Source organism: Urocampus carinirostris, chromosome 1 (genome assembly GCF_059441175.1).
Source record: "Urocampus carinirostris isolate Australia breed hairy pipefish chromosome 1, RoL_Ucar_1.0, whole genome shotgun sequence".
Taxonomy (NCBI): Eukaryota; Metazoa; Chordata; class Actinopteri; order Syngnathiformes; family Syngnathidae; genus Urocampus; species Urocampus carinirostris.
This window is the reverse complement of record NC_142349.1, coordinates 73,463,370-73,486,673: the sequence shown is the minus strand read 5'-3', so window position 1 is coordinate 73,486,673 and position 23,304 is coordinate 73,463,370. Positions and strand designations below refer to the sequence as shown.

At 41.9% G+C, this 23,304-nt stretch overlaps 1 protein-coding gene across 3 annotated transcripts; it reads left to right on the top strand.

Moving 5' to 3' along the window:
• The first annotated feature begins 5,198 nt into the window (after window positions 1-5,198).
• Window positions 5,199-23,079, top strand: LOC148376821 (uncharacterized). Of its 3 annotated transcripts, XM_088350543.1 has the most exons (5): window positions 5,199-5,581; window positions 10,623-12,764; window positions 13,050-14,490; window positions 16,613-16,714; window positions 22,701-23,079. In XM_088350543.1, exons 2-5 carry the CDS (start codon window positions 10,659-10,661, stop codon window positions 22,745-22,747), a joined length of 3,696 nt encoding a protein of 1,231 aa, XP_088206669.1. In that variant the 5' UTR covers window positions 5,199-5,581; window positions 10,623-10,658; the 3' UTR covers window positions 22,748-23,079. The 3 variants fall into 3 exon arrangements, with proteins under 3 accessions (XP_088206669.1, XP_088206651.1, XP_088206660.1); XM_088350525.1 differs by having other exon boundaries at window positions 10,623-14,490; window positions 22,701-23,078; XM_088350534.1 differs by lacking the exon at window positions 22,701-23,079 and adding an exon at window positions 16,799-16,961 and having other exon boundaries at window positions 10,623-14,490.
• The last annotated feature ends 225 nt before the right edge of the window (window positions 23,080-23,304 follow it).

Below are 23,304 nucleotides of genomic sequence, written 5' to 3'. Positions count from 1 at the left end.
AAAGAAATAAGAAAATCCCCAAAGGTAAAACAATCTAATTCAAAAAATTAAACAGGGTTTTACATCCATCATCATCTATCAATCCATTATCTGCACGGCTTATCCTCAGTAGGGTCGCGGGGGTGCTGGAGCCCATCCCATCTATCTTGGGGCAGTGGGCAGGGGACACCCTCAACTGGTTGCCAGCCAGTCGCAGGGCACACAGAGACAGACAATTCACTCGCCCATTCCCACCTAGGGACAATTTGGACTGGCCAATTAAAATGACATGTGGGAGGAAACCAGAGTGCCTGGAGGAAACCCACGCAAGCACGGGGAGAACATGCAATTTCCACACAGGAAGGTTTGATCCCATGACTTTAGAACTGTGCCTCACACGCGCTAACCACTGCTCCGCCGTGCTGCCTGTACAAGATTTTCCTTCAAGAAATAAAATAAAATCAATCCAACAATAGTAAAAAAAAAAAAAAAATAAGGCTTTGCTTGAAAAACAAAATTCCCAGATGAAATATTATAATATAATGAAAATGTTTCCTTCAAGACAGAAAATGACGAAAAGAAAAAAACGGTAGTGAACAAATAGACAAAAAAACGAGAGTTTCCATTCAACAAGGTACATTTTAAGTTGGAAAAATACAAAGAGAAGAAAAAGACAAAGAGAACAACGTTTTTCTTCAAGAACAAAAAATTCCAAATGAAAATATTCAATTAAAATAATGAATGAAAAATAAGGTTTTCCTTTAAAGAAAGACAATTCTAAAAAGGAAAAATACAAATGAAACAAAAGCCAAAAAAAAAGTTTTTTTTCCTCAAAAAGAACATTCTAAAACGGAAAAAAAAATCAAATAAAATAATAGACCAAAAAGAGGCTTTTTTTTTCTTTTAGAACGAAAATTCCCAAAAAGGAAAAATGATAATACAATTACAAACAAAGAAAGCAAGCTTTTCCTTTAAAACAGAAAGTTATAGAAAGGCAAAATTACAATTGAAATTATTGACAAAGAAAGCAAATTTTGTTTAAGAAAAATAATTTTAACGGAAATATTTCCCAAAATAATACACAGAAAAACAATGTTTTCCCTCAAGAAAAAAAATTACAAAAAGGAAAAAATATACTTAATTAATTCACACAATCAAGTGTCCAAAATCATTTTTAAACTCAATGTAAAACATTCCCCTAAAATATTTTTTTCGAGAAACTTTCAATAAGAAACATTATACAGTACTTTTACGTTGATATATTAAATATTTTTTCATACGAGAAAACTATAAAAATGAATAGACATTGATAAAATATTACACAGAGAAAACGTGAGAAAACGTTTGTTTTCAAAAAAGAAAATTGCCAAAATAAATAATTCTAGTGAAATAATTGACAAAGAAACAAGTTTTTTAAGGAAAATCTTTTCTTAAAAAAAAAAAAAGGAAAAAAAGGAAATAAGGCTTCATGAAAGAAAATTCCAATAAAAAATTGACTAGTTTTCCCTCACTAAAAATAAAAAGATAATAATAAAATGATAAATAAAACAAAGATTTGCTTCAAGAAAGAAAATTCCAAAAGAAAAATTTGAGTGAAATAGTACACCAAAAAAATGAGTTTTTTCATCAAAAATCCAGACTGGGTATTTGAACGAAGAAAAAAAAAACGGCTGAAGAGAGCTGTCAGTTTAAGATAAGACAAGATAAGATAATCCTTTAATAAAATGAGATCATCCTCCCCCAGCAGACCCCTCCAGTGAGATTGCTGATGCCACCACGGAGAAGATCTTCAGGAGAACCCACTGCTCTCCAAAAGACCTCAGCCTCCGAAGCAGATAGTCTGCTCTGCTCGGTGTTGGAGGATCATCCACCTCACCGTCATGGTCCTCGTGCAGTCCCAAAGGGAAGCCTGGTGGCTCCCTCTTTGGCCCCTCAAGGGACCGATAGCTCTCTCAATGGCCCGAGACATAAGGTTCCTGATACATGGAAGAACACAACAACCACATCATCCAAAAACAACAATTATTGTATTTTCCGCACTATAAGGCACACCTAAAAGCCTTTATTTTTTTTCAAAAGCTGACCATGCGCCTTATAATACAGTGCGCCTTATATATGGATCAATATTAAGTCGCAAAGTCTTGCAACTAAAGCAAGCAGCCGCCGACTCGGTTTTCCCCCGAAGGCGAAGTCGTCCGTGGCGTATGCTGGGATTTATATACCGGCGTTTCATTGGCCAACCAATGTGTCAATCATCATTTGAATCGATCACTATTGGCTAAAGTTATTCTGAAATAAAGGGGGCGGATCCTTTTTATCATTTACAGGCTCGCATAGGCTAAAGGGGCGAAACAAAGCCTGCAATTGGCCGAAAAAGATGAATGTGAATCACACGTTGGTTGGGTTGCACTACGGCATAGAGAAAACATTTTTTACTATTCTGTATTTGTAAATATTTGACTCTCCTGGATTGACTACACTTACGGTTGTAAGAAGACCATGGTTACGTATCATTAATGAACGTGATGGCTGCAAGAGAACTTAGGTGAGCTATGCGGATTTATATTTTCCCGGTATCTTGTTTTAGAACGATCTTGATGTTTCTGTGATGAGTCTATTTTTAAACTCAATTCAATTCAAAGTGTTTACAGTAAAGAACCCCGTTTCCCTGCACAATAAAATTCTTACTTTGCTGTCCACACAGTTGCCAGCAAAAAATAAAATGGAAACTAAGAAATGTTTGTTTGGTGACATCGTACAGACACCGTTTCCATACATGTGTGAGACACGTATTTCTTTGCAAGCTTTGGGAATGTTAAGGGGGTAATCAGTTGGACTGAACTATCTGACTGTTTTGTCGACGTTCCCATTGTAGCGCCTTATAATCCGGTGCGCCTTATGTATGGAAAATATAAGACCAAAAACTATTTTTTGGGGGTGCGCCCTATAACCCGGTGCGCCTTATAGTGCGGAAAATACGGTACTATAATCAAAGCAACTATAGCTGAAGTCACCAGGTCTTTATAGCGACCATAGAGCCCTCCCAGAGATCAGCATCTACACCAGAATGTTCCCTCATCTTCTTGTTGAGGGTTCTGAGGCCCTCAATAGCCTTGGTCAAATCGCCACCTGGTGCTGTGTTGTAAGGGATGAAAATACAACACTAATCTCCCATGAATCCACATACTCCTCCCTGAGGCATCCTTCAGCAGGCGGTCGTAAAGTTTATCTCCTCCAAACCATAACCAGATGTCTCCTCTGGCTAGAGGGTGGGGCACAGTTCAGAAGGCACCTCACCCCCCCACACTCTGAGTAAAATATAGTTGTTCTATTTGAGTCGTATTTGGGGGAGTTTACTTTGGGGTCGTTTTCAAAAGATATATATTTTTTAAATGTTATTATATTTTGGGGGAATGAGTGGGGGGACTTTAAAACATTGTTGTTCAAACAGAAGGGAAATCAAAATAAAAATGTGAAATTTTCGAACAAGTATTAAGTTTATACAAGAAAAGAGAAATTTACAGTTTGATTTTTTTTGCAAAGTTTGGATTGTCTGTTCAAGTGACATTATGTGAGAAGAAGGATTGTGGATTTTGATCTTCTCCGTCGTTGAATTTTTGTCACGACCGGAACAAGCAGTGGACCCAAATGCGTAACGTTTCACACAATGCTTTATTGAGGGTTCGGGGAAGTCAGGGCGGGAGAAAACGACAGCGATCTGGTGCTCGCCGGACAGGTGGAACAGGAAGCCTCTGATGCCGATGACAGATGACAAGGCGGACTGGCGAGCCGGAGAGCAGAGCGTGATCGTGGACCGGACAAGTCCGGTAGCTGGGACAGGAGAACGAAGCGTGATCGTTGATCGGAACATGTCGGGTAGCCGCGATGGGAGAACGAAGCTTGATCGTGGATCGGACAAGTCGGGTAGCCGGGACAGGAGAACGAAGCGTGATCGTTGATCGGAACATGTCGGGTAGCCGCGATGGGAGAACGAAGCTTGATCGTGGATCGGACAAGTCGGGTAGCCGGGACAGGAGAACGAAGCGTGATCGTTGATCGGAACATGTCGGGTAGCCGCGATGGGAGAACGAAGCTTGATCGTGGATCGGACAAGTCGGGTAGCCGGGACAGGAGAACGAAGCGTGATCGTTGATCGGAACATGTCGGGTAGCCGCGATGGGAGAACGAAGCTTGATCGTGGATCGGACAAGTCGGGTAGCCGGGACAGGAGAACGAAGCGTGATCGTTGATCGGAACATGTCGGGTAGCCGCGATGGGAGAACGAAGCTTGATCGTGGATCGGACAAGTCGGGTAGCCGGGACAGGAGAACGAAGCGTGATCGTTGATCGGAACATGTCGGGTAGCCGCGATGGGAGAACGAAGCTTGATCGTGGATCGGACAAGTCGGGTAGCCGGGACAGGAGAACGAAGCGTGATCGTTGATCGGAACATGTCGGGTAGCCGCGATGGGAGAACGAAGCTTGATCGTGGATCGGACAAGTCGGGTAGCCGGGACAGGAGAACGAAGCGTGATCGTTGATCGGAACATGTCGGGTAGCCGGGACAGGAGAACGAAGCGTGATCGTTGATCGGAACATGTCGGGTAGCCGGGACAGGAGAACGAAGCTTGATCGTGGATCGGACAAGTCGGGTAGCCGGGACAGGAGAATGAAGCATGATCGTGGATCGGAACAGGAAACAGGGAGCGGAATCAGGCAGGATACAGGTAGCCGAGACAGGAGAACAGATCGGGGATCGATACAGGAAACAGGGGATGGAATCAGGCAGGATACTGGTAGCCAAGACAGGAGAACTGAGCATGGATCGTGGATCGATACAGGAAACAGGGGATGGAATCAGGCAGGATACGGGTTGCCAAGACAGGAGAACGGAGCGTGGATCGGGTATCGATACGGGAAACAGAATCAGGCAGGATACGGGTAGCCAGGACAGGAGAACGGAGCGTGGATCAGGGATCGATACAGGAAACAGGGGATGGAATCAGGCAGGCTACTATATTAATATATTTCAGCAGGAATTTCAATTAAACAAGGGTTATTATTACACCCCTTACACATGCAATCAATCTAAAAAAAATATTCTAAGCTAAAAATAAAAGATAAAAAAAAATCTGATTGGAGAGTGCAAAAACTTGGGATTCGAAATTTGAATTCTGACGAGACTTAACCACGCCCACGCGTGACGTCACCTATTTTGGAAAAAGACGAGAAAGTGATAAAGAAGAAGCACAACTTCCTAAAACTTTTCCTTAAAGACGAAAAAGGAGGACGAGAAGTTCTTATGAGTCCCTGTTTCCCTTCCCCTCCTCTTTCACGCTTAAACTTCATCATTACGACCAAAAACAAGAGACAAACATGGCCTTTTTTTCGTAAGGATATTTTTCTGCCATTTTCCCAAATGGATGACGCCATCTTTGCACTCTCACTTTTCAAAATACCTTCATTTTCTTCGAAGAAAATCGTTTTTTGGTTATTTTTTTGTCCTCACTCGTTGAATATCTCTCTTCTTTCTCGCTGTATTTACTATTTCAACTAAAAAGAAGGGACTGGACTATTAACCAAAGGAGGAAACAAGACCCAAGTGAGTACATTTTTGTAACAATTGAAAAAAAGTGCTTGTTTTATGCATTGCTAGGCACTCTTTTATGGTCAAATGTTCCATATTTATCTAATTTCAACTCGTAAAAATGACCGGAGAGATTCTTAAAGTAGCTCCCTGAGTATCTTGTCACCCTAACACACGGACGGCAAGAAAACTGTGAGAGAAGCGCAAGAGGAAAATGAGCTGTAGTTTTGAATATTTCCACCGGATGTCACCCAAGGCAGTTAACACGTGCAAAACAATTGTGGTAGTATTTCTCCATTTTTCTCTGACTGACTTCTTTTTGATTTATTTCTCCCTCTTTTTCTCTTTTCTCTATTTCTCTCTCACTCTCTAACTCTTTCTTTTCCTCTGTCTTGCTCTCTTTCTATTTGCTCTCTCTAATTTACACGTTAGTTATCTTTCTTTTTATTTTTCTCTTTCTTTCTTACCCTCTTTCTTTCCCTTTTTGACCTCTCTCTCTCTCACCTCACTTTGTCTCTTTTTCTCTTGCTGACTCTTTTTTTTGTCGTTTCACTTCTCTTATTCTTTTTCTCTTTCTCTTTTTTCACTTTCTTTTTCTCTATATTCATTTCCCCTTTCTTCTCCATTCATATCTCTATTCTGCTCTCTCTTTTTCTCTCACTGTTACTCTGTCTCCCTATCTGTTTATCGCTCTCTCTTTCCCTCCCTCCCTTTCTCTCTTTTTCTCTTTTCTCTATTTCTCTCCCACTCTCTAACTCTTTTTTTTCTCTGTCTTGCTCTCTTTCTATTTTCTCTTATCTAATTTACACTTTTATTCTCTTTCTTTCTATTTTCTCTTTCTTTCTCACCCTCTTTCTTTCCCTTTTTCGACCTCTCTCTTTCTGTCTCATCTCACATTGTCTCTTTTTCTCCTGTTGACTCTTTTTTTTGTCGTTTCACTTCTCTTATTCTTTTTGTCTTTCTCTTTTTTCACTTTCTTTTTCTCTATATTCTTCTCCATTCATATCTGTATTCTGTTCTCTCTTTTTCTCTCACTGTCGTTACTCTGTCTCCCTTGTTCTTTATCTGTGTATCGCTCTCTCTCTCTCTTTCTCTCTCTTTTTCTCCCTTTCTCTTAAACTTACTAGTCCGGCCCCCTTGAGATTTTCTTTATAGCGTTTGTGGCCCCCAGCTAAAAGGAGTTGGACACCCCTGTCCTACAGTAACAACCGTGAAGAGATTTGTATGTAAAGTGTCCCCGAGAGGAATGAGGATAATCGCCCTGAAACATTAACAATGAAAAGCTGCCTCCAAGGTTTGTTTACACAGACACAAGAAAGTTTATACTGATAAGCCTGAGTCACAGGCTCCTTCTTCGTGAGGGGTGAAGGTTCGTGTTTATCAAAAGGGTTCCGTGGCATTCCAATGGGAAGCAGCCAAAGGGCTAATCTTACGCTAATGATCTTCAAGTCCGGGACTAAAAACTACATGTGAAGTGAATGATGTGAAAGCAAAACCCCCCAAATGTTATGCTTCTGCTAGTAATCATCTATACCAGGGGTGTCAAACTCGGGGGCCACAATATAGAACATACATTCTCTCGGGGGCCGGACTAGTAGATTAGAGGGAAAGAGAGAAGCGAGAGAGAGCAAAAATCAAGAGAGTGAGAGCGAAAAGCGAGAGCGAGAGAAAGGGTGAGAAAAACGAGAGAGAAAAGTGAAAGAGAGAGAAAGAGAGAAGCGAGAGAAAGAGAGCAAAAATCAAGAGAGTGAGAGCGAAAAGCGAGAGCAAGAGAAAGGGTGAGAAAAACGAGAGAGAAAAGTGAAAGAGAGAGAGAGAGAGAGAGCAAATATCGAGAGAGTGAGAGCGAAAAGCGAGAGCGAGAGAAAGGGTGAGAAAAACAAGAGAGAGAAAGAGAGAGAAGGCAAAAATTGAGAGAGTGAGAGCGAAAAGCGAGAGCGAGAGAAAGGGTGAGAAAAACGAGAGAGAAAAGTGAAAGAGAGAGAGCGAGAAAAAGAGAGCAAAAATCAAGAGCGTGAGAGCAGAGAGCGAGAGAAAGGGTGAGAAAAACGAGAGAGAAAAGTGAAAGAGAGAGAAAGAGAAAGAGAGAATCGAGAGAAAGAGAGCAAAAATCAAGAGAGTGAGAGCGAAAAGCGAGAGCAAGAGAAAGGGTGAGAAAAACGAGAGAGAAAAGTGAAAGAGAGAGAGAGAGAGAGAGAGCAAATATCGAGAGAGTGAGAGCGAAAAGCGAGAGCGAGAGAAAGGGTGAGAAAAACAAGAGAGAGAAAGAGAGAAAAGGCAAAAATTGAGAGAGTGAGAGCGAAAAGCGAGAGCGAGAGAAAGGGTGAGAAAAACGAGAGAGAAAAGTGAAAGAGAGAGAGCGAGAAAGAGAGAAAAGGCAAAAATTGAGAGAGTGAGAGCAAAAAGCGAGAGGGACAGAAAGGGTGAGAAAAACGAGAGAGGAGAGAAAGAGAGAGCAAAAATCAAGAGAGTGAGAGCAAAAAGCGAGAGCGAGAGAAAGGGTGAGAAAAACGAGAGAGAAGAGGGAGAGAGAGAGAAAAGCGCGCGAGAGAGCAAAAAGCAAGAGAGAGAGAGAGACAGAAAGAGAGGGTGAAAAGCAAGAGAGAGCGAAAAGCGAGAGCGAGAGAAAGGGTGAGAAAAACAAAAGAAAGAAAAGTGAAAGAAAGAGAGAGAGAGAAAAGCGCGCGAGAGAGAGTAAAAAGCAAGAGAGAGAGAGAGAGAGAGAGAGAGAAAGAGAGGGTGAAAAGCAAGAGAGAAAGAGAGAGAGAGAGAGGTAGAAAAAAAGCAAAAGAGAGAAAAGTAAAGGAGAGAGTGAGAGCGAGAGCAAAAAGCAAGAGCAAGAGAAAGGGTGAGAAAAACGAGAGAGAGAGAGAGAGAGAGAGAGGGAATGAGAGAGCAAAGATCGAGAGAGTGAGAGCAAAAAGCGAGAGCGAGAGAAAGGGTGAGAAAAACGAGAGAGAAAAGTGAAAGAGAGAGAAAGAGAGAGCAAATATTGAGAGAGTGAGAGCGAAAAGCGAGAGCGACGGAAAGGGTGAGAAAAACGAGAGAGGAGAGAGAGAGAAAGAGAGAGCAAAAATCAAGAGAGTAAGAGCAAAAAGCGAGAGCGAGAGAAAGGGTGAGAAAAACGAGAGAGAAGAGGGAGAGAGAGAGAGAGAGAGAGAGAGAGAAAAGCGCGCGAGAGAGCAAAAAGCAAGAGAGAGAGAGAGACAGAAAGAGAGGGTGAAAAGCGAGAGCGAGAGAAAGGGTGAGAAAAACAAAAGAAAGAAAAGTGAAAGAAAGAGAGAGAGAGAGAGAGAGAGAGAGAGAGAAAAGCCTGCGAGAGAGCAAAAAGCAAGAGAGAGAGAGAAAGAGAGAGGGTGAAAAGCAAGAGAGAAAGAAAGAGAGAGAGAGAGAGAGGTAGAAAAAAAGCAAAAGAGAGAAAAGTAAAGGAGAGAGAGAGAGAGAGAGAGAGAGGAAAGTAAAAGAGAGTAAAACGAGAGAGAGAGAAAACGAGAGCAGAAGAAAAAACCCATGGGCGGGCCAGGAACTCCGCCCGTGGCAGACTCCTCACGTGGCCTCCACCTAGTCGCCACCTCCTCGCCGAAAGGCGCCGCCACGTCTAAAGGAAACTCAAAGCAATGCCAAGCGTTTATCAAAACAAGGCCTAATTCCCTCATCAAAGCCCCGCTATCAAAATTCCCCAGCCAAAACACTCTACTTTTGGAACGGTGTCCTCCAACTTCAGCCTCCTGTAAAAAATCTTCATTGCATTCAACAACTATAATTTGTAAAATCCCTTATAGTCAATTAAATCAAATAAAAAATCCTTCAATCGTTAAATGTATAAAATCCTTTAATAGCCAACCACAAACAGAATGCCAGTTAAAGATGACTGATCACTGGGACCCATTCCTGGTGAGCTATTTGAAGAATGTTCAGGGGCGGGGGTCTACGTGGTCTTCTAGAAAATAGCACATACACACAATTTTCTTTTAATCATTTTTTGCAATTGTAACCGACTATTTGTAATGTTTCAGTCACGCAACAATGTCTCTTTTAAGCTCGTAAGGAAATCTAAAAAGGATTTTAATCTCCAAATACATTGTTCCTACAAGGCCCATTCGACGGATGGAGCTAACTTCGATGAGGGGGGTGAGGGACAAACAGAGTTGGTGGATACAACCGGAATGTTTGATCTTACATTACACATAGTCCAGTGTTTTGCTCAGTCCACATATTGAATGGATTTGGGAGTACAGTCCATAAACATGCCCGATTAAAGTCGCCGTCGACGATAAAGCTCCGTCGGGGTGTGCAAGCTGCTGTTTATTGATAGCAGCGGGCAGGAGATTTAGCGCTATGCTAACGTTAGCATCCGGTGAAACGGTTGGCGGTGGAAAGTAAACAGCAAACACAAAGACCACAGTTAACTCTCCCGGTGCATAGAAGTATCTGCACGATACTGTTAGAAACTCCATATCGAGTGAGCAGTGTGTGTCAATAGTCTCCAATCCCTGTTTTTACCGGAGTCTTCGTCTCGTTCGAGCCGGTGATGTAATGCGGCGTCGGGAAAGCCAAGACTGCCTGATGACAAAAATACTCCAATTCCGGACGTTGTTGGTGGCGATCCGCAGCTCAAATTCACTCATTGTGGACGATGGATCTGGCGTTGGTTGAACATGCTTGGGAGCGCTGGTCCGTGTGGTCGCCTTCTTAGCTCAGACCCGACCGGCAGCCTTTTCCTTTTGCTCCGTCGTTGTCGGCAGGCAGATCATCCAGGGAGATCCGGTGGTCTCTGTATATCCCTCGGGATGTAGTGGATATTATTGTATATGCGAAAGGAGTCGAAGGGAAAATATGAGGGATCAGGGGACACTAAAAAACAAAAGACAAACTGGAGCCCGAGCCGCAGCGTTTGCACGCGCCGCCATCTTGACATGCTTAGTCTTTGCACATTTGACAAGAAAGTTTCACCTAGAATAACAACCAACCACCAGTGCAGACCACAAAAGTAATACAGTATTGATACATTTTGGATGTTCTTGTACTCACTGTGTCCCGTTTGGACCTCTTTCAGGGAGCTCCCCCCGGTCCGACTAAAGCAGTAAACACGATGCAATGGTGTTCACCGATGGATGCGGATAAAATGTGGAACCATCAAATCCCCGGGAACCCGGGCCAGTACCAGACCAGTCAGGGTGACAGTTGGTTCCTCGGTCAATGCGTCGGAGGATACCGGAACGCGACTCAGACAGGTGGAAATGACAAACCCCCGCCTCCCTACAGACTCTTTCATCCCAACACGGGCCAGAATTTGTCCGGTTGGAGCATGCCATCCAATCACATCTCGTCTTCTCCGTCCTGGGGACCATCGAGGGCCGGCCACAGTCGCCTGGCGCTACCGGAGCACTACACACAGACAAATGGATTCCCGGAGAAACTGCCGCCATATCCACAAAATCGGATCCCAACATCTGCTCAGAGTTATACTGCTGCCAACACCGCACACACACCTTGGCAACAACCGGACTTGAGATCATCAGGATCATCAGAAACTTCTGAGCTTCAAGTCAGGAGATCTTTCCAGGACTGGCAACTGCAGTATCCCACACAAATCATTCAACCGAAAGAAAATCGAACCCCGCTACGAGAAAGAAGACCGACATGGGAACCAACCTATTCATCACCTGGAACGGTGCAGGTCACCGAGCCACTTCGTCCTGACATTGCAGCAAAACCACTTTCGAAAAATTGTGCAGCGATTCCAGACGCAAAGTCTCTTCCCGGGATACCATCTGAGCTCTGCAAAATGTCTAGCAGATTCCAGACCCACCAGCAGATGCCGACAGCAAAATTTCAAACCACCCCCACCTCAGCCCGGTTCTTCTCAGCAGCCGAAGCATCTTCACTATCCTGGTGTAGCCAAGGACTTACTCATCCACTTCTGACAGTTAACCCTGAGCTTTATTGTCAGAGGAGCACTGGCCAAAAGGAGCAACCCCACAGACCCTCTGAGAACGATGTTCACCAACCTGTCCAAAATCAAGAACCGCCCAGGTCTCTACCAACACGGAACTGGACTCTCAAAGAGGTAAATAGACTTTTGGAGGTCGCACACTCGAGTCCTATCAATAATTCAGCCATTTTTTGTCTTAAAAAAGTCTTGGACACGTTCTGGCAAGACAAATCCAAACTGATAGGGAATATCCTTCAGCATGGGAAACTCATGGAGGAGATTTATACTTTTCTCAACAAGCATTTGAGGCCGGACTCTGTGGTGCTCTCTCAAGCCACCTGTGACTTTTTACACTACTGCTATCAGCCGCTTCAGGATGTCGAAGTCGATTCTAGACCACCGTACTCGTCGTTTTGGAGGAACAATGACCAATGGCACCATCGCATCGATAAGAAGTTTGCCTCAGAGAGGGACGGGCCACTTCCAGTTTCGTTATCTAGACCAGGGGCCGCTGAGGACACCTCTGCGAAAAGAAATGGACCCGAACAACAACTGCAACAGGCACAAGAGACAGAATCTCCGGCGTTGATGTCTGCCAATGAAGATCCTGATGACGTGTACTCCTTTGTCATCGAAGTTCTGCCCCAAGACCAGGCCCGGGCCATCCACGACAGTATCCATCACCCACAAGAAGCTGAGAAAGACCTTATGGTCTCTGTGGAGAATGAAACTTTGAACGTCGAAGGAGACTCTGAACAAAAGATGGAGTCTCTGTTGGACATCGAGTTGGAGTCTTTGTTTCAACACTGGAATAAGAGCCCTTCGGATTTAGTTCTTCCTATGAAACAAGGAATAACTGAGAAAATGTGGTGGGAAAATGCTGACGACATTGTGGATCCCGATCCCTCCCACAGTAACTTTCAACCGTTGGAACAAAATAACGACCTGAGGATTGAAACGGATGCTGCCCCGGTTAACCTGGAGTTGAAGAAGATTAGTTGTAAAAATGACGAAGAAATGGGACTCGTCCGCCAACTAGGAGAAGGCCGTAAATTAAGAACAAGCCCCCAAGGAGACGATCAAGGGAAGACAAACATTTTCCGACAGGAATATTGCCGAGGGCTGCCGACGGTCTCCCAGAAAAACCCTAGAGAAATGGGACATGTCTACCAACGAGAAGAAAGCCGAGAACCTGGAACCATTACCCGACAAAATGGCAAGTCAGATGTTTGCCAACAAGGAGAAAGCAGGAAGCTGACGTGGGTCTCCCAGAAAGAAGACAAAGAAATGGGACATGTCTACCAACAAGACAAACAAGGTACGTGTACAGACCCTGGAACCGTTCCCAGACAAAATGACCAAAGTCAGCCAAATGTTTGCCAGCAAAAATATCACGGAGTCCTGGTGGAGGTCTCCCAAGATGTAGACGAAGAAATGGGACATGTCTGCCAAGAAAGGAAAAGACTAGATTTGGAAACCGTTCCTCAACAAAACGACCAAGGAAATCCAGACGTTTGCCATCAAGAATATCACAGAGTCCTTGTGGAGGTCTCCCAGAAAGAATATCAAGGAGTCCTGGTGGAGGTTTCCCAGAATGTAGACGAAGAAATGGGACATGTCTGCCAACAAAGGAAAAGACTAGATTTGGAAACCGTTCCTCAACAACACGACCAAGGAAATCCAGACGTTTGCCATCAAGAATATCACAGCGTCCTTGTGGAGGTCTCCCAGGAAGAAGACGAGGGAATGGGACATGTCGACCAAGGTCTAAATCTTGGAACCGTCTCCCAACAAAACGACCAAGGGAAGCCAAACGTTTGTCAACAAGAATATTGCCGGGTCCTAACGAAGGTCTCCCAGAAAGAGGACAGAGAAATTGGACATGTCTACCAACAAAAAGAAGACCTTGACTTGATGGAGGTCTCTCAAAAAGGAGATGAAGAAATGGGGCATGTCTACCTACAAGAAGACGGCCAGGAATTAGTGATGGTCCCCCAGACAGAAGACCAAGAAATGGTTCATGCCTGCCAACAAGGGGAAGAACAAAATTTGAGAACTGTCCTCCGACAAAACAACCAAAGGGAGACAAAGGTTTGCCGACAAGAATATTGCACAGACCTGGTGAACGTTTCCCATGAAGGAGACGAAGAAATCGGACGTGTCTACCTACAAGAAAAAGGCCAAGAATTTACGGAGGTCTCCTACAAAAAGGACCAAGAGATGGCACTTGTACACCGACAAGGGAAAGAACGAGATACTGGAACTGCCCCCCTACAAAACGACTTAGGGAAACAAGACAAACCAATGAGATGTGTCTATCAACAAGGAGAATGCAGAGAGTCCGTTAGGGTGTCCCAGAACGACGACAAGAAAATGGGACACCAACCGGGGGAAGAACAAGATTTGGGAACGGTCCTCCAACAAAACGACCAAAAGAATCCAAACATTTGCCGAGATCTGGTGGAGGTCTCCCAGAAAGATCATCCAGACTCCCTACAGCTTCTGAGACAAGTGATCTCAAATGTCCAACAAACTGTTAAGTTCTTAGGAAAAGACGACAACCAATGGCGATCAATCATCTCCCGCCAAAAAAAAATGGCCAACAAACTTCCTTCGACCATCAAGCGCCAACGGAGCAAGCAGAGCGCCCCCTCCCTGAAAAAGCAGAAACTGGTCCGCCGACGCAACGCGGAAGCCTCCCCGGTAGAACTGGTCCTCTTCGGGTCGGGTCGCCGTAACTTCCAGCTGCAGTGTCGAGCGCCCGAAACCCTCAAGGTCTTCCTCAAGGACACAAGTTCCGCCAAGCGTAAGATCTACAAGGAGTGGTGTCAACCTCCGGCCAGGATGGACCACAAAGACCGACTGAGATCTCCCAAGAAGTCCAGGAGGGAGCTGCCCTTGCCCACCTTGACTTTGAGGAAGGACAACGGAAGGATGTTTTTGACATGGCACAAGGGAAGGGACAGGACGGACGGAGACAAAAAGCAAGGTAAATTGACTACAAGCTTGCTTTGTGTCCGTCTCTCATATGTTTTTTAATTCGGATAACCTGAAGTCATGACAAAATGGGGAATAAGGAACTGAACCATCTGCTTTTTCAAAAACAGATGAAAAAAAAAAAAATTCAATGACCCAAACATTCATAAGTTTCCATTTTTAATGAGGATAGCATGTGGACAATAACACAATGGGGAGGAATGAGTAACTAAATGTGATCTAGTAGTTGTCCAAATTTTTCAGATGAAAAAACAGTCTCTGCTTGACTTTATTGCCTAAAATTAAGAGCTTTTCATGGGGATAGCATGCAAACAATGACAGAAGGGGGAGGAATAAGTAACTGAATGAGATCTCTTTGTCTGGATCACACAGATTTAAAAAAAAAAAACAGTACGGTAATTGCTCCAACTAAAAGCATCAAAAACAATCACAAGTTTCCATTTTTAATGAGGATAGCATGTGGACGATAACACAATGGGGAGGAACGAGTAACTAAATGTGATCTAATAATTGCTCCAACTAAAAGCACCCAAACATTTATATGTATATACTGTATTTTCATGAGGATGGCAGGTTAACGATAACAGACGCGTGAGGAATGAGTAACTGAACCTTATCAAAATCCTACTAAAACTGTGCCTGCAAGGACTAAAACCACTGAAAGGCGTCAACATTTCCATATTTTAATGAGAATAGCACGTAAACAATGACAGATGGGGAGGAATAAGTAACAGTGTCCCACTGCACTTTCAAAAGCAGATTAAAAAAATGGATGTCTGTCCGAACAAAAGCACCCAAAATGTACAGCTTTCCATATTTTAACGAGGATAGCATGCAAACAACGATACAAGGGTAAGGAATAAGTAACATAACCCACAATAATCAAAATCGCTCAAATTAAAAAAGTTTCTGCTTCACTTAAAAGAACCCAAATATTTTTCGCTTTCTGTTTTTTTGACGAGGATAAGCTCTAAACATCCTCAAGGGGAGGAATAAGTAATGACATGTGATCTAAGTAGCTGAATTCTCTGCTGTTGTTTGCATGCTATCCTCACTAAAATGTAAAAACTTATAAAGAACCTGACCATAGTTTGCTGAAAATTGTTTTTAATTGCAGTTTAAGTCATCTTAGGCATACGGTTCAGTTATTCATTCTTCACCCTTCTGTCATTTATTGCATGTTATGCTCATGAAAGTATGGAAACTTAATAATTGTTCAAGAAGACACTGTTTTTTCAACTTTGTTGTTTCGACCAATATCAGAACAATTGTAGTTACTTATTCCTCCCCTTCCTGTCATTGTTTGCATGCTATCTTATTAAAATGTGGAAATCTACAAATGTTTTTGGGCTTTTAGTTGGACACTATTTTTCATCTGTGTCATTTTGACACTGATCAAATCCCTTATAATGGTGATTATTAAAGGGGAGGAATAAGTATAGGACTACTGTGTTTTTGTTTGCATGGTATCCTTATGGAAATTCAAAAAGGTTTGGGTGATTTTAGTGAAAGCTATTTTATCATTTATGTGATCTTTCCAAAGGTAGGATCACATTCAGTTACTTATTCCTCCCTCTCCTATCATTGTTTGCATGCTATCTTATTTAAAATATGGAAACCTACAAATGTTTCTGGGCTTTTAGTTGGACACTATTTTTCATCTGTGTCATTTTGATAATGATCAAATCCATTTGAATGTTTATTATTAAAGGGGAGGAATAAGTAAAGGAATACTGTTTTTGTGTGCACGCTATCCTTATGGAAGTTCAAAAAGGTTTGGGTGATTTTAGTGAAAGCTATTTTATCATTTATGTGATCTTGCCAAAGGTAAGATCACATTCAGTTACTTATTCCTCCCTTCTATCATTGTTTGCATGCTATCCTGGTTAAAATGTGGAAAATAAATCTGATTTGGTGCTTTTAGTGAAACACTTTTTTTTCCTTCTTTGTGATTCAACAAAGATCAGATCACCTTCGATGGTGATCATTTTGGGGGGAGGAATAAGTAACGTCACTCACCATTGCAGTGTGTCCGAAGTATAAAAACAAAAGAACCGGGGAATTTCTCACCTCAGCATTTGATTAACGTCGTCGTTCCTCCCTCTCGCCGGCAGAAAAAGTCGAGAGGGCGCCCCAGAGACTGCCCTGGGACCACCATCTTCGCGCCGTCGCCATGGGAACCGCCTCCAGCATCTGTGGAGTCGCCGTGGCGACAGGTAAGCAAGTGATTGGGAGGGGGTTCTTACTTTGCGTCTTGAATTTCATGCTCATTTATTATTATTTTTTTAAATTATGGGCAGGCTCGAGTTGACCGGCGATATTTTTGGTGGACTGCACCACAAAAGAAGAAACAAAAAAAAACAAAAACTTTAGTTCTTTTGCACATGAGCCAACTCCTTGTCACCTCAACTCCTTGTCACCTTTTGTATTTTTTTACGAAATAAAAATTAAAATATATAGTTAGATACGGAATCCCTTTCAAGTGTCTTCTTCTTGTGTTTTTGCTCTCTGTTTGCCTGGCGACAACTTCCTCAGCTGCTGCGATTGGCCAAAAGCAGATTTTTTTTATTTTTTTGCGGGAAAGATGCAGGGAGAAGTCATTTAATTATCTTCATCAGCGTACAAAACAGAGAGGTCTCATTTGTCTCAGAGACAATTGGCTTTTTATATCCTAAGACAACATTTAGCCCGTTCCCCTTCGCGATAACGGACGTGTTTATCTCAAAATGCACGCTACCAGACAGAATGTTTTGTCCTCTTTCGATTTTCCCAATTTCCAAGAACTGTTGGGGTCGGCTTGACCGCATGTTCCCCGCCAAGAAGAACTTGGCAAAGAAGAATGTTATTCCTTGGCAGCCCAAGGCCATTGATAATAACATTCAATGACATTTACACTCGAGAGAAACAAGCCTGGAATATCCCGTTTTCCTTATGTCGAGCTCGACTCCAATAATCCACAACATTTGCACCCCGGGCAATTTAAGAATAATGATGAATAATAATGAATACAACTTTTTTTTTTAAAAAGGAAAAACATTCAGGAAATCAAATCCTAAATTATTAGAAACAAATATCTAAAAAAAAAAAAACAACAACCTAAAACAGGGGTCTCAAACTCGCGGACCCCAGGCCGATCGTTGGAGGCCCTGCCTTAATGTGAAAGTTAAAGGGACAATGTGTATTATTTTCCCACAAGAAGGAACTGTTTTATGTCGTGCCACCGAAAACGAGTGCTAAAAGCGCAACGGAAGACGATAAAATAACCAAAACGCACGTCATTATTTTGGGAAAAGAAGAGAAAAAAGAAAGTGAAATTGTAGAATTTCAAAAACGGACAAAAAATGAAAATTTTTCTCTTTAATACCTTTTCTTTTCGTTTCCTTTTTCTTGTTCTCCATTTTTATTTTCTTGCTTTCTTTTACCCTACTTTTCTTCTTATTCCCCGTTTTCCATTTCCCCCCTTTTTTTCTTATTTCTTCTTCCCTACTTTCATCCCTATGTAAAAAAAGTTTTTTCCCTTCTTTTCGTCTTTCTTTGACAAAGTTTGGGTTAAAATGTGAAGAAATAGGGTGCATTTTGCTCCCTTTCAGTCTCTGTAATTTTTAGTCTTTCTTTGACTCATTTTTGGCTGCGCTACACCTGACAGCGACATCTAGTGGATCCATATAAAAACACTGTCCCTTTAAGAACGGTGGGATGTTTTTATCAGCGCTGTTTTTATGGGAAACCCCTTTGGCCCAACCTCGCCCGGACCCTAGCTTCCAAGGCCACCATTTCAATTGACTTTGAGACCCCTGATCTACATCCATTTTCTGCTCCCCTTATACCCAGTAGGGTCACGGGGTGCTGGAGCCCATGCCAGCCATCTTTGGGCAGTGGGCAGGGGACACCCTCAACTAATTGCCAACATAGAGACAGACAACTAAATCACTTGCTCATTCACACCTAGGGACAATTTGGAATGCGGAAGGAAACCCACACAAGTACAGGGAGAACATGCAAACTCTGCATGGGGAGGTTGGTAGCTGGAATTGAACCCTTGACCTGCACATTGTGGGGCTGAGCGCTAAGCACCCAACCGCTGTGCCGCCACGTTCAGAAAACAGAAATGAAAAATCTTTTTTGGACATATTTGTAGTTTTTTGAGTGTTTTGTGGACATTTGTAGTTTTTTTTTGTTATTCTTTCTAGGACATTCTTGAATGATTGTTTTAGTTTTTTTTTTTTTTTCATCAGATCTAGTACATTTTTCTATGTTTTTTTTGTTCTTTCTTTGGATATTTTTTTATACGTTTTGAGTGTTATTTGGTTGTTCTATTTTTTTGTTGTTGAATTTTTGAGTCTGAGATGTTTTTGTAGGATTTTTTTTGTGTTCTTTTTTTTCTAGACAGTTGTAGTGTTTCAATCATTCTTTCCAAGGCATTTTTCAAGGAAATTTTAGTCTTTGGATGAATTTGTTATTTTGAGTCTCTTTTCCAGACATTTGTAGTTTTCTTCCTCTTAAATTGTTGTAGTTTTTTTAAAATCTTTTTTATGTTTTAGTAATTTTGGAGTCTTTTTTAATGTGGGATCTAAATAAACCTCTATTACCTTGGTTCAGTCCGCCCACATGTGAAATAAGACAGAAGTCTGAGTTCAGATCGGAGTAACTGTTAGGTTCATGTCCCCAACATTTTTAATAAAACGCTCTGAAATAAAAGAAGACATAGAGAATCGGTTATTTAGAATTAGTTACTTTATTAATCATCATTTTGAGATCGAGCTGTTACGAATCTCCTCCTCGCTTGCTCGCTAGCTGGGCTCTCTAGAAATCTCCGAATCTCCTTCTTTTTATTATGTTTTTTGCCTTTTGCTACGTAGAGTTAATCAGTCTTCTTTTGAAAGCCTGCTTTCCGGCCGATGATGGAAGGTTTCCTTTGTCCTTTGACTCCCTTTCCTTCTTCTCACGCTCTTTGGTGAAAAACAATCCTGATTTATGGCATGAAGAGATTTATTCCAGGTCAGGGTACATCCGTTGGTATGTGAGAACAAAACACAGTCTGTACATCAAAACACAACTCATGGCCTTGGAGAGTAGTTTACAGGCTGAGAACTCTTCAAAATGGCTGAGAACACATATAACATATTAAATGTCAACTGTAGGATAAATATAATTATACAATCCTAACAGTAACGCTTAATTGTCTTCTTACAAGAAGGACACCCTGGCAGGATTCCTCCGGCCGAATGTGTTAGTCATCGTTGGTTTCGCCTTTTTATGCAGTTCCCGTCGTGAGAGTGCGAAGTAGCAGGATGTGACTAGAAAATTCAATGAAAATGAAGACCGCTGGATCATGAGTTTATACACAATGAACAATGGTGACATTCACACCGCGTGTGAAACAGGATATGTTTGGGGCCTTGGGTTTTATCAGCAGTCAGGGAGACCATTCATGTATATAGCGCTTTTCAACCTCCCAAAGCACTTTACACTGTGCTTCACACCCATTCACACACACACTCACACACCAATAGCGGCCATGCAGCCATGCAAGGCGCCGACCTGCTTATTGACAATTTATGCTAACAGCTACATACTGAAAGATTATGATAATGTCTAATTGTTATAGCTTTATGCTAACTGCTACATGCTAACTCCTTCATGCTAACAAATTATGTTAACGATTAAATGCTAACTGCTAGTTCCTTAAAAATTATGCAAACGGCTACTTGCTAACAGTTAAATGGTAAATGGTCTGCATTTCTATAGCGCTTTTCAAGTCACTGAAGACCTCCCCAAGCGCTTTACAATGTGTTTCACACTTACCCATTCACACACACACTCACACACCAAAAGCGGCCATGAAGGCGCCGACCTGCTTATTGACAATTTATGCTAACAGCTACATACTGAAAGATTATGATAATGTCTAATTGTTATAGCTTCATGCTAACTGCTACATGCTAACTGCTTCATGCTAACAAGTTATGCTAACGGCTAAATGCTAACTGCTAGTTTCTTAAAAATTATGCTAATGGCTACTTGCTAACAGTTTAATGGTAAATGTTACCCATTCACACACACACACACCAATAGGCAAGGCGCCTACCTGCTTATTGGGGGCATTAGGGATTCAGTGTTTTGCCCAGGGACACTTCCATATATAATACGGAGAAGCCGGGAATCGAACCTGCGACCTCTTTGGGCTGATTTTGTAGGTTTTTGTTGTCTTTTTTTCTAGACATTCGTAGTTTTTTAGCCATTCGTTTAAGAACATTTTTGTATGTTTTTCTTGTAGTCCTGGAATATTTTTGTATTTTTTTGGGAATCTTTAATGACATGCTAGAGTCCTTTTCCTATGGACCTTTTTGTAGCATTCAGAGTCGTAAGTTTGGTTTGTTCTTGATGACATTTATACATACATATATATATATATATATATATATATATATATATATATATATATATGTGTAGATAGAGAGAGATAGGTAGAGAGAGAGACATAGGTAGATAGAGAGAGATAGGTAGAGAGAGAGACATAGGTAGATAGAGAGAGATAGATGGAGAGAGAGAGAGATAGGTAGATGGATATATAGAGAGAGAGAGGGATAGATCGCGCGCGAGAGAGAGAAAGAGGTAGATAGAGAGAGAAAGGGATAGGTAGATAGAGAGAGAGGTAGATCGAGAGAGAGGGATAGATCACGAAAGAGAGAGAGAGGTAGATTTAGAGAGAGAGGGATGGATAGAGAGAAAGGGATAGATGGATAGATAGAGAGAAAGTGATAGATGGAGAGAGAGAGAGATAGGTAGAAAGAGAGAGAGAGAGGTAGATATAGAGAGAGAGGGATAGATAGAGAGAAAGGGATAGATGGATAGAGAGAAAGAGACAGGTAGATGGAGAGAGAGAGATAGGTAGATAGATATAGAGAGAGAGGGATAGATCGCATAAGAGAGTGAGAGAGAGAGAGAGAGAGAGAGGTAGATCGAGAGAGAGGGACAGATAGAGAGAAAGGGATAGAGAGAGAGAGAGAGAGATAGGTAGATAGATAGAGAGAGATAGGTCGATAGATAGAGAGAGATATAGATGTATATGTACATAGATATAGATAGATAGGTGTGTATGTATATGTGTATAAATATATATATATTATTATAATCGCCCTGCGATTGGCTGGCAAGCAGTTCAGGGTGTCCCCTGCCCACTGCCCGGAGATGGCTGGGATGGGCTCCAGCCCCCCCGCGACCCTAATAAGGATACGCGGTACAGCTCATGAGATGAGATGATTGTAATGGCCTCGGGCTGCCAAGAAATACCATTCTTCTTTGCCAAGTAACAACATTCTTCTTGGCGGGGGAACATGCGGTCAAGCCGACCCCAAGGAGACATTTTATGGGAATGTCTCCTTCCCGGTCCCGAATTTGAGGCCCCTGGTTGACTCCCGACTTGAACTTCGAACCCTGACCTAAAAAGGGAAGACAAATTCCGCCGATGACAGCGAGATCGCTTCCAGATGTGATGAGCCGCAGTTGTGTCAAAGGAGGGAAGCCTTTCACATATTTGGCCTTGGAATTTTTTTCATTTAAAGGGACAGTACGATCATACAAAATGGAATCTTACCGTGTTATCAGGAAATTGAGCTCCTTCATTTAAAAACAGCAGAATTGATTTGAATAGTCAGCAAAAATACAAAAACGAGTAGCTCAAGACAAATGCTGGAGTTTGATCACTTTGAGAGTCTTCTTTGTGCTGTTTAGCACTCGTTTTCAGTTCCACAACAGATTAGAGCAAAATCGAATGGTCAAATCATTCCCGCCGTCCTTGTAAGATCGTCTCTCTCCTTCCTTGAAAGAAAAACACTTTTGTTTCCAATTTGCGTAAATCGTTTGTAGTTTTTTAGTCATTCGTTCAAGAACATTTTTTGTATGTTTTTCTTGTAGTCTTCGGATATTTTTGTCATTTATTGGAGTCTTTAATGACATTTTTGGAGTCCTCCTATGGACCTTTTTGTAGTATTCACAGTCTTAAGTTTGGTTTGTTCTTGATGACATTCTTTATGTATATATATATATATATATATATATATATATATATATACAAGATAGATATATATATAGAGATAGATACATAGGTATATATATATATATATATAGAGAGATAGTGTTGGGATTGTATAACTATATTTATCCTACAGTTGACATTTAATATGTTATATATGTTCTTAGCCATTTTGAAGAGTTCTCAGCCTGTAAACTACTCTCCAAGGCCATGAGTTGTGTTTTGATGTACAGACTGTGTTTTGTTCTCACATACCAACGGATGTACCCTGACCTGGAATGACCTCTTCATGCCATAAATCAGGATTGTTTTTCACCAAAGAGCGTGAGAAGAAGGAAAGGGAGTCAAAGGACAAAGGAAACCTTCCATCCCGGCTCCTAGGCTTTGTGGCGTATTATGAACTGACCGATAACGGATAATGGATAATGAATAACGAAGATAGATCAATAACCCTTAAAACCCCCCCCCCCCCATCATCGGCCGGAAAGCAGGCTTTCAAAAGAAGACTGATTAACTCTACGTAGCAAAAGGCAAAAAACATAATAAAAAGAAGGAGATTCGGAGATTTCTAGAGAGCCCAGCTAGCGAGCAAGCGAGGAGGAGATTCGTAACAGCTCGATCTCAAAATGATGATTAATAAAGTAACTAATTCTAAATAACCGATTCTCTATGTCTTCTTTTATTTCAGAGCGTTTTATTAAAAATGTTGGGGACATGAACCCAACAGATAGATAGAGATATCTAGATAGATAGAGATATATATATATATAT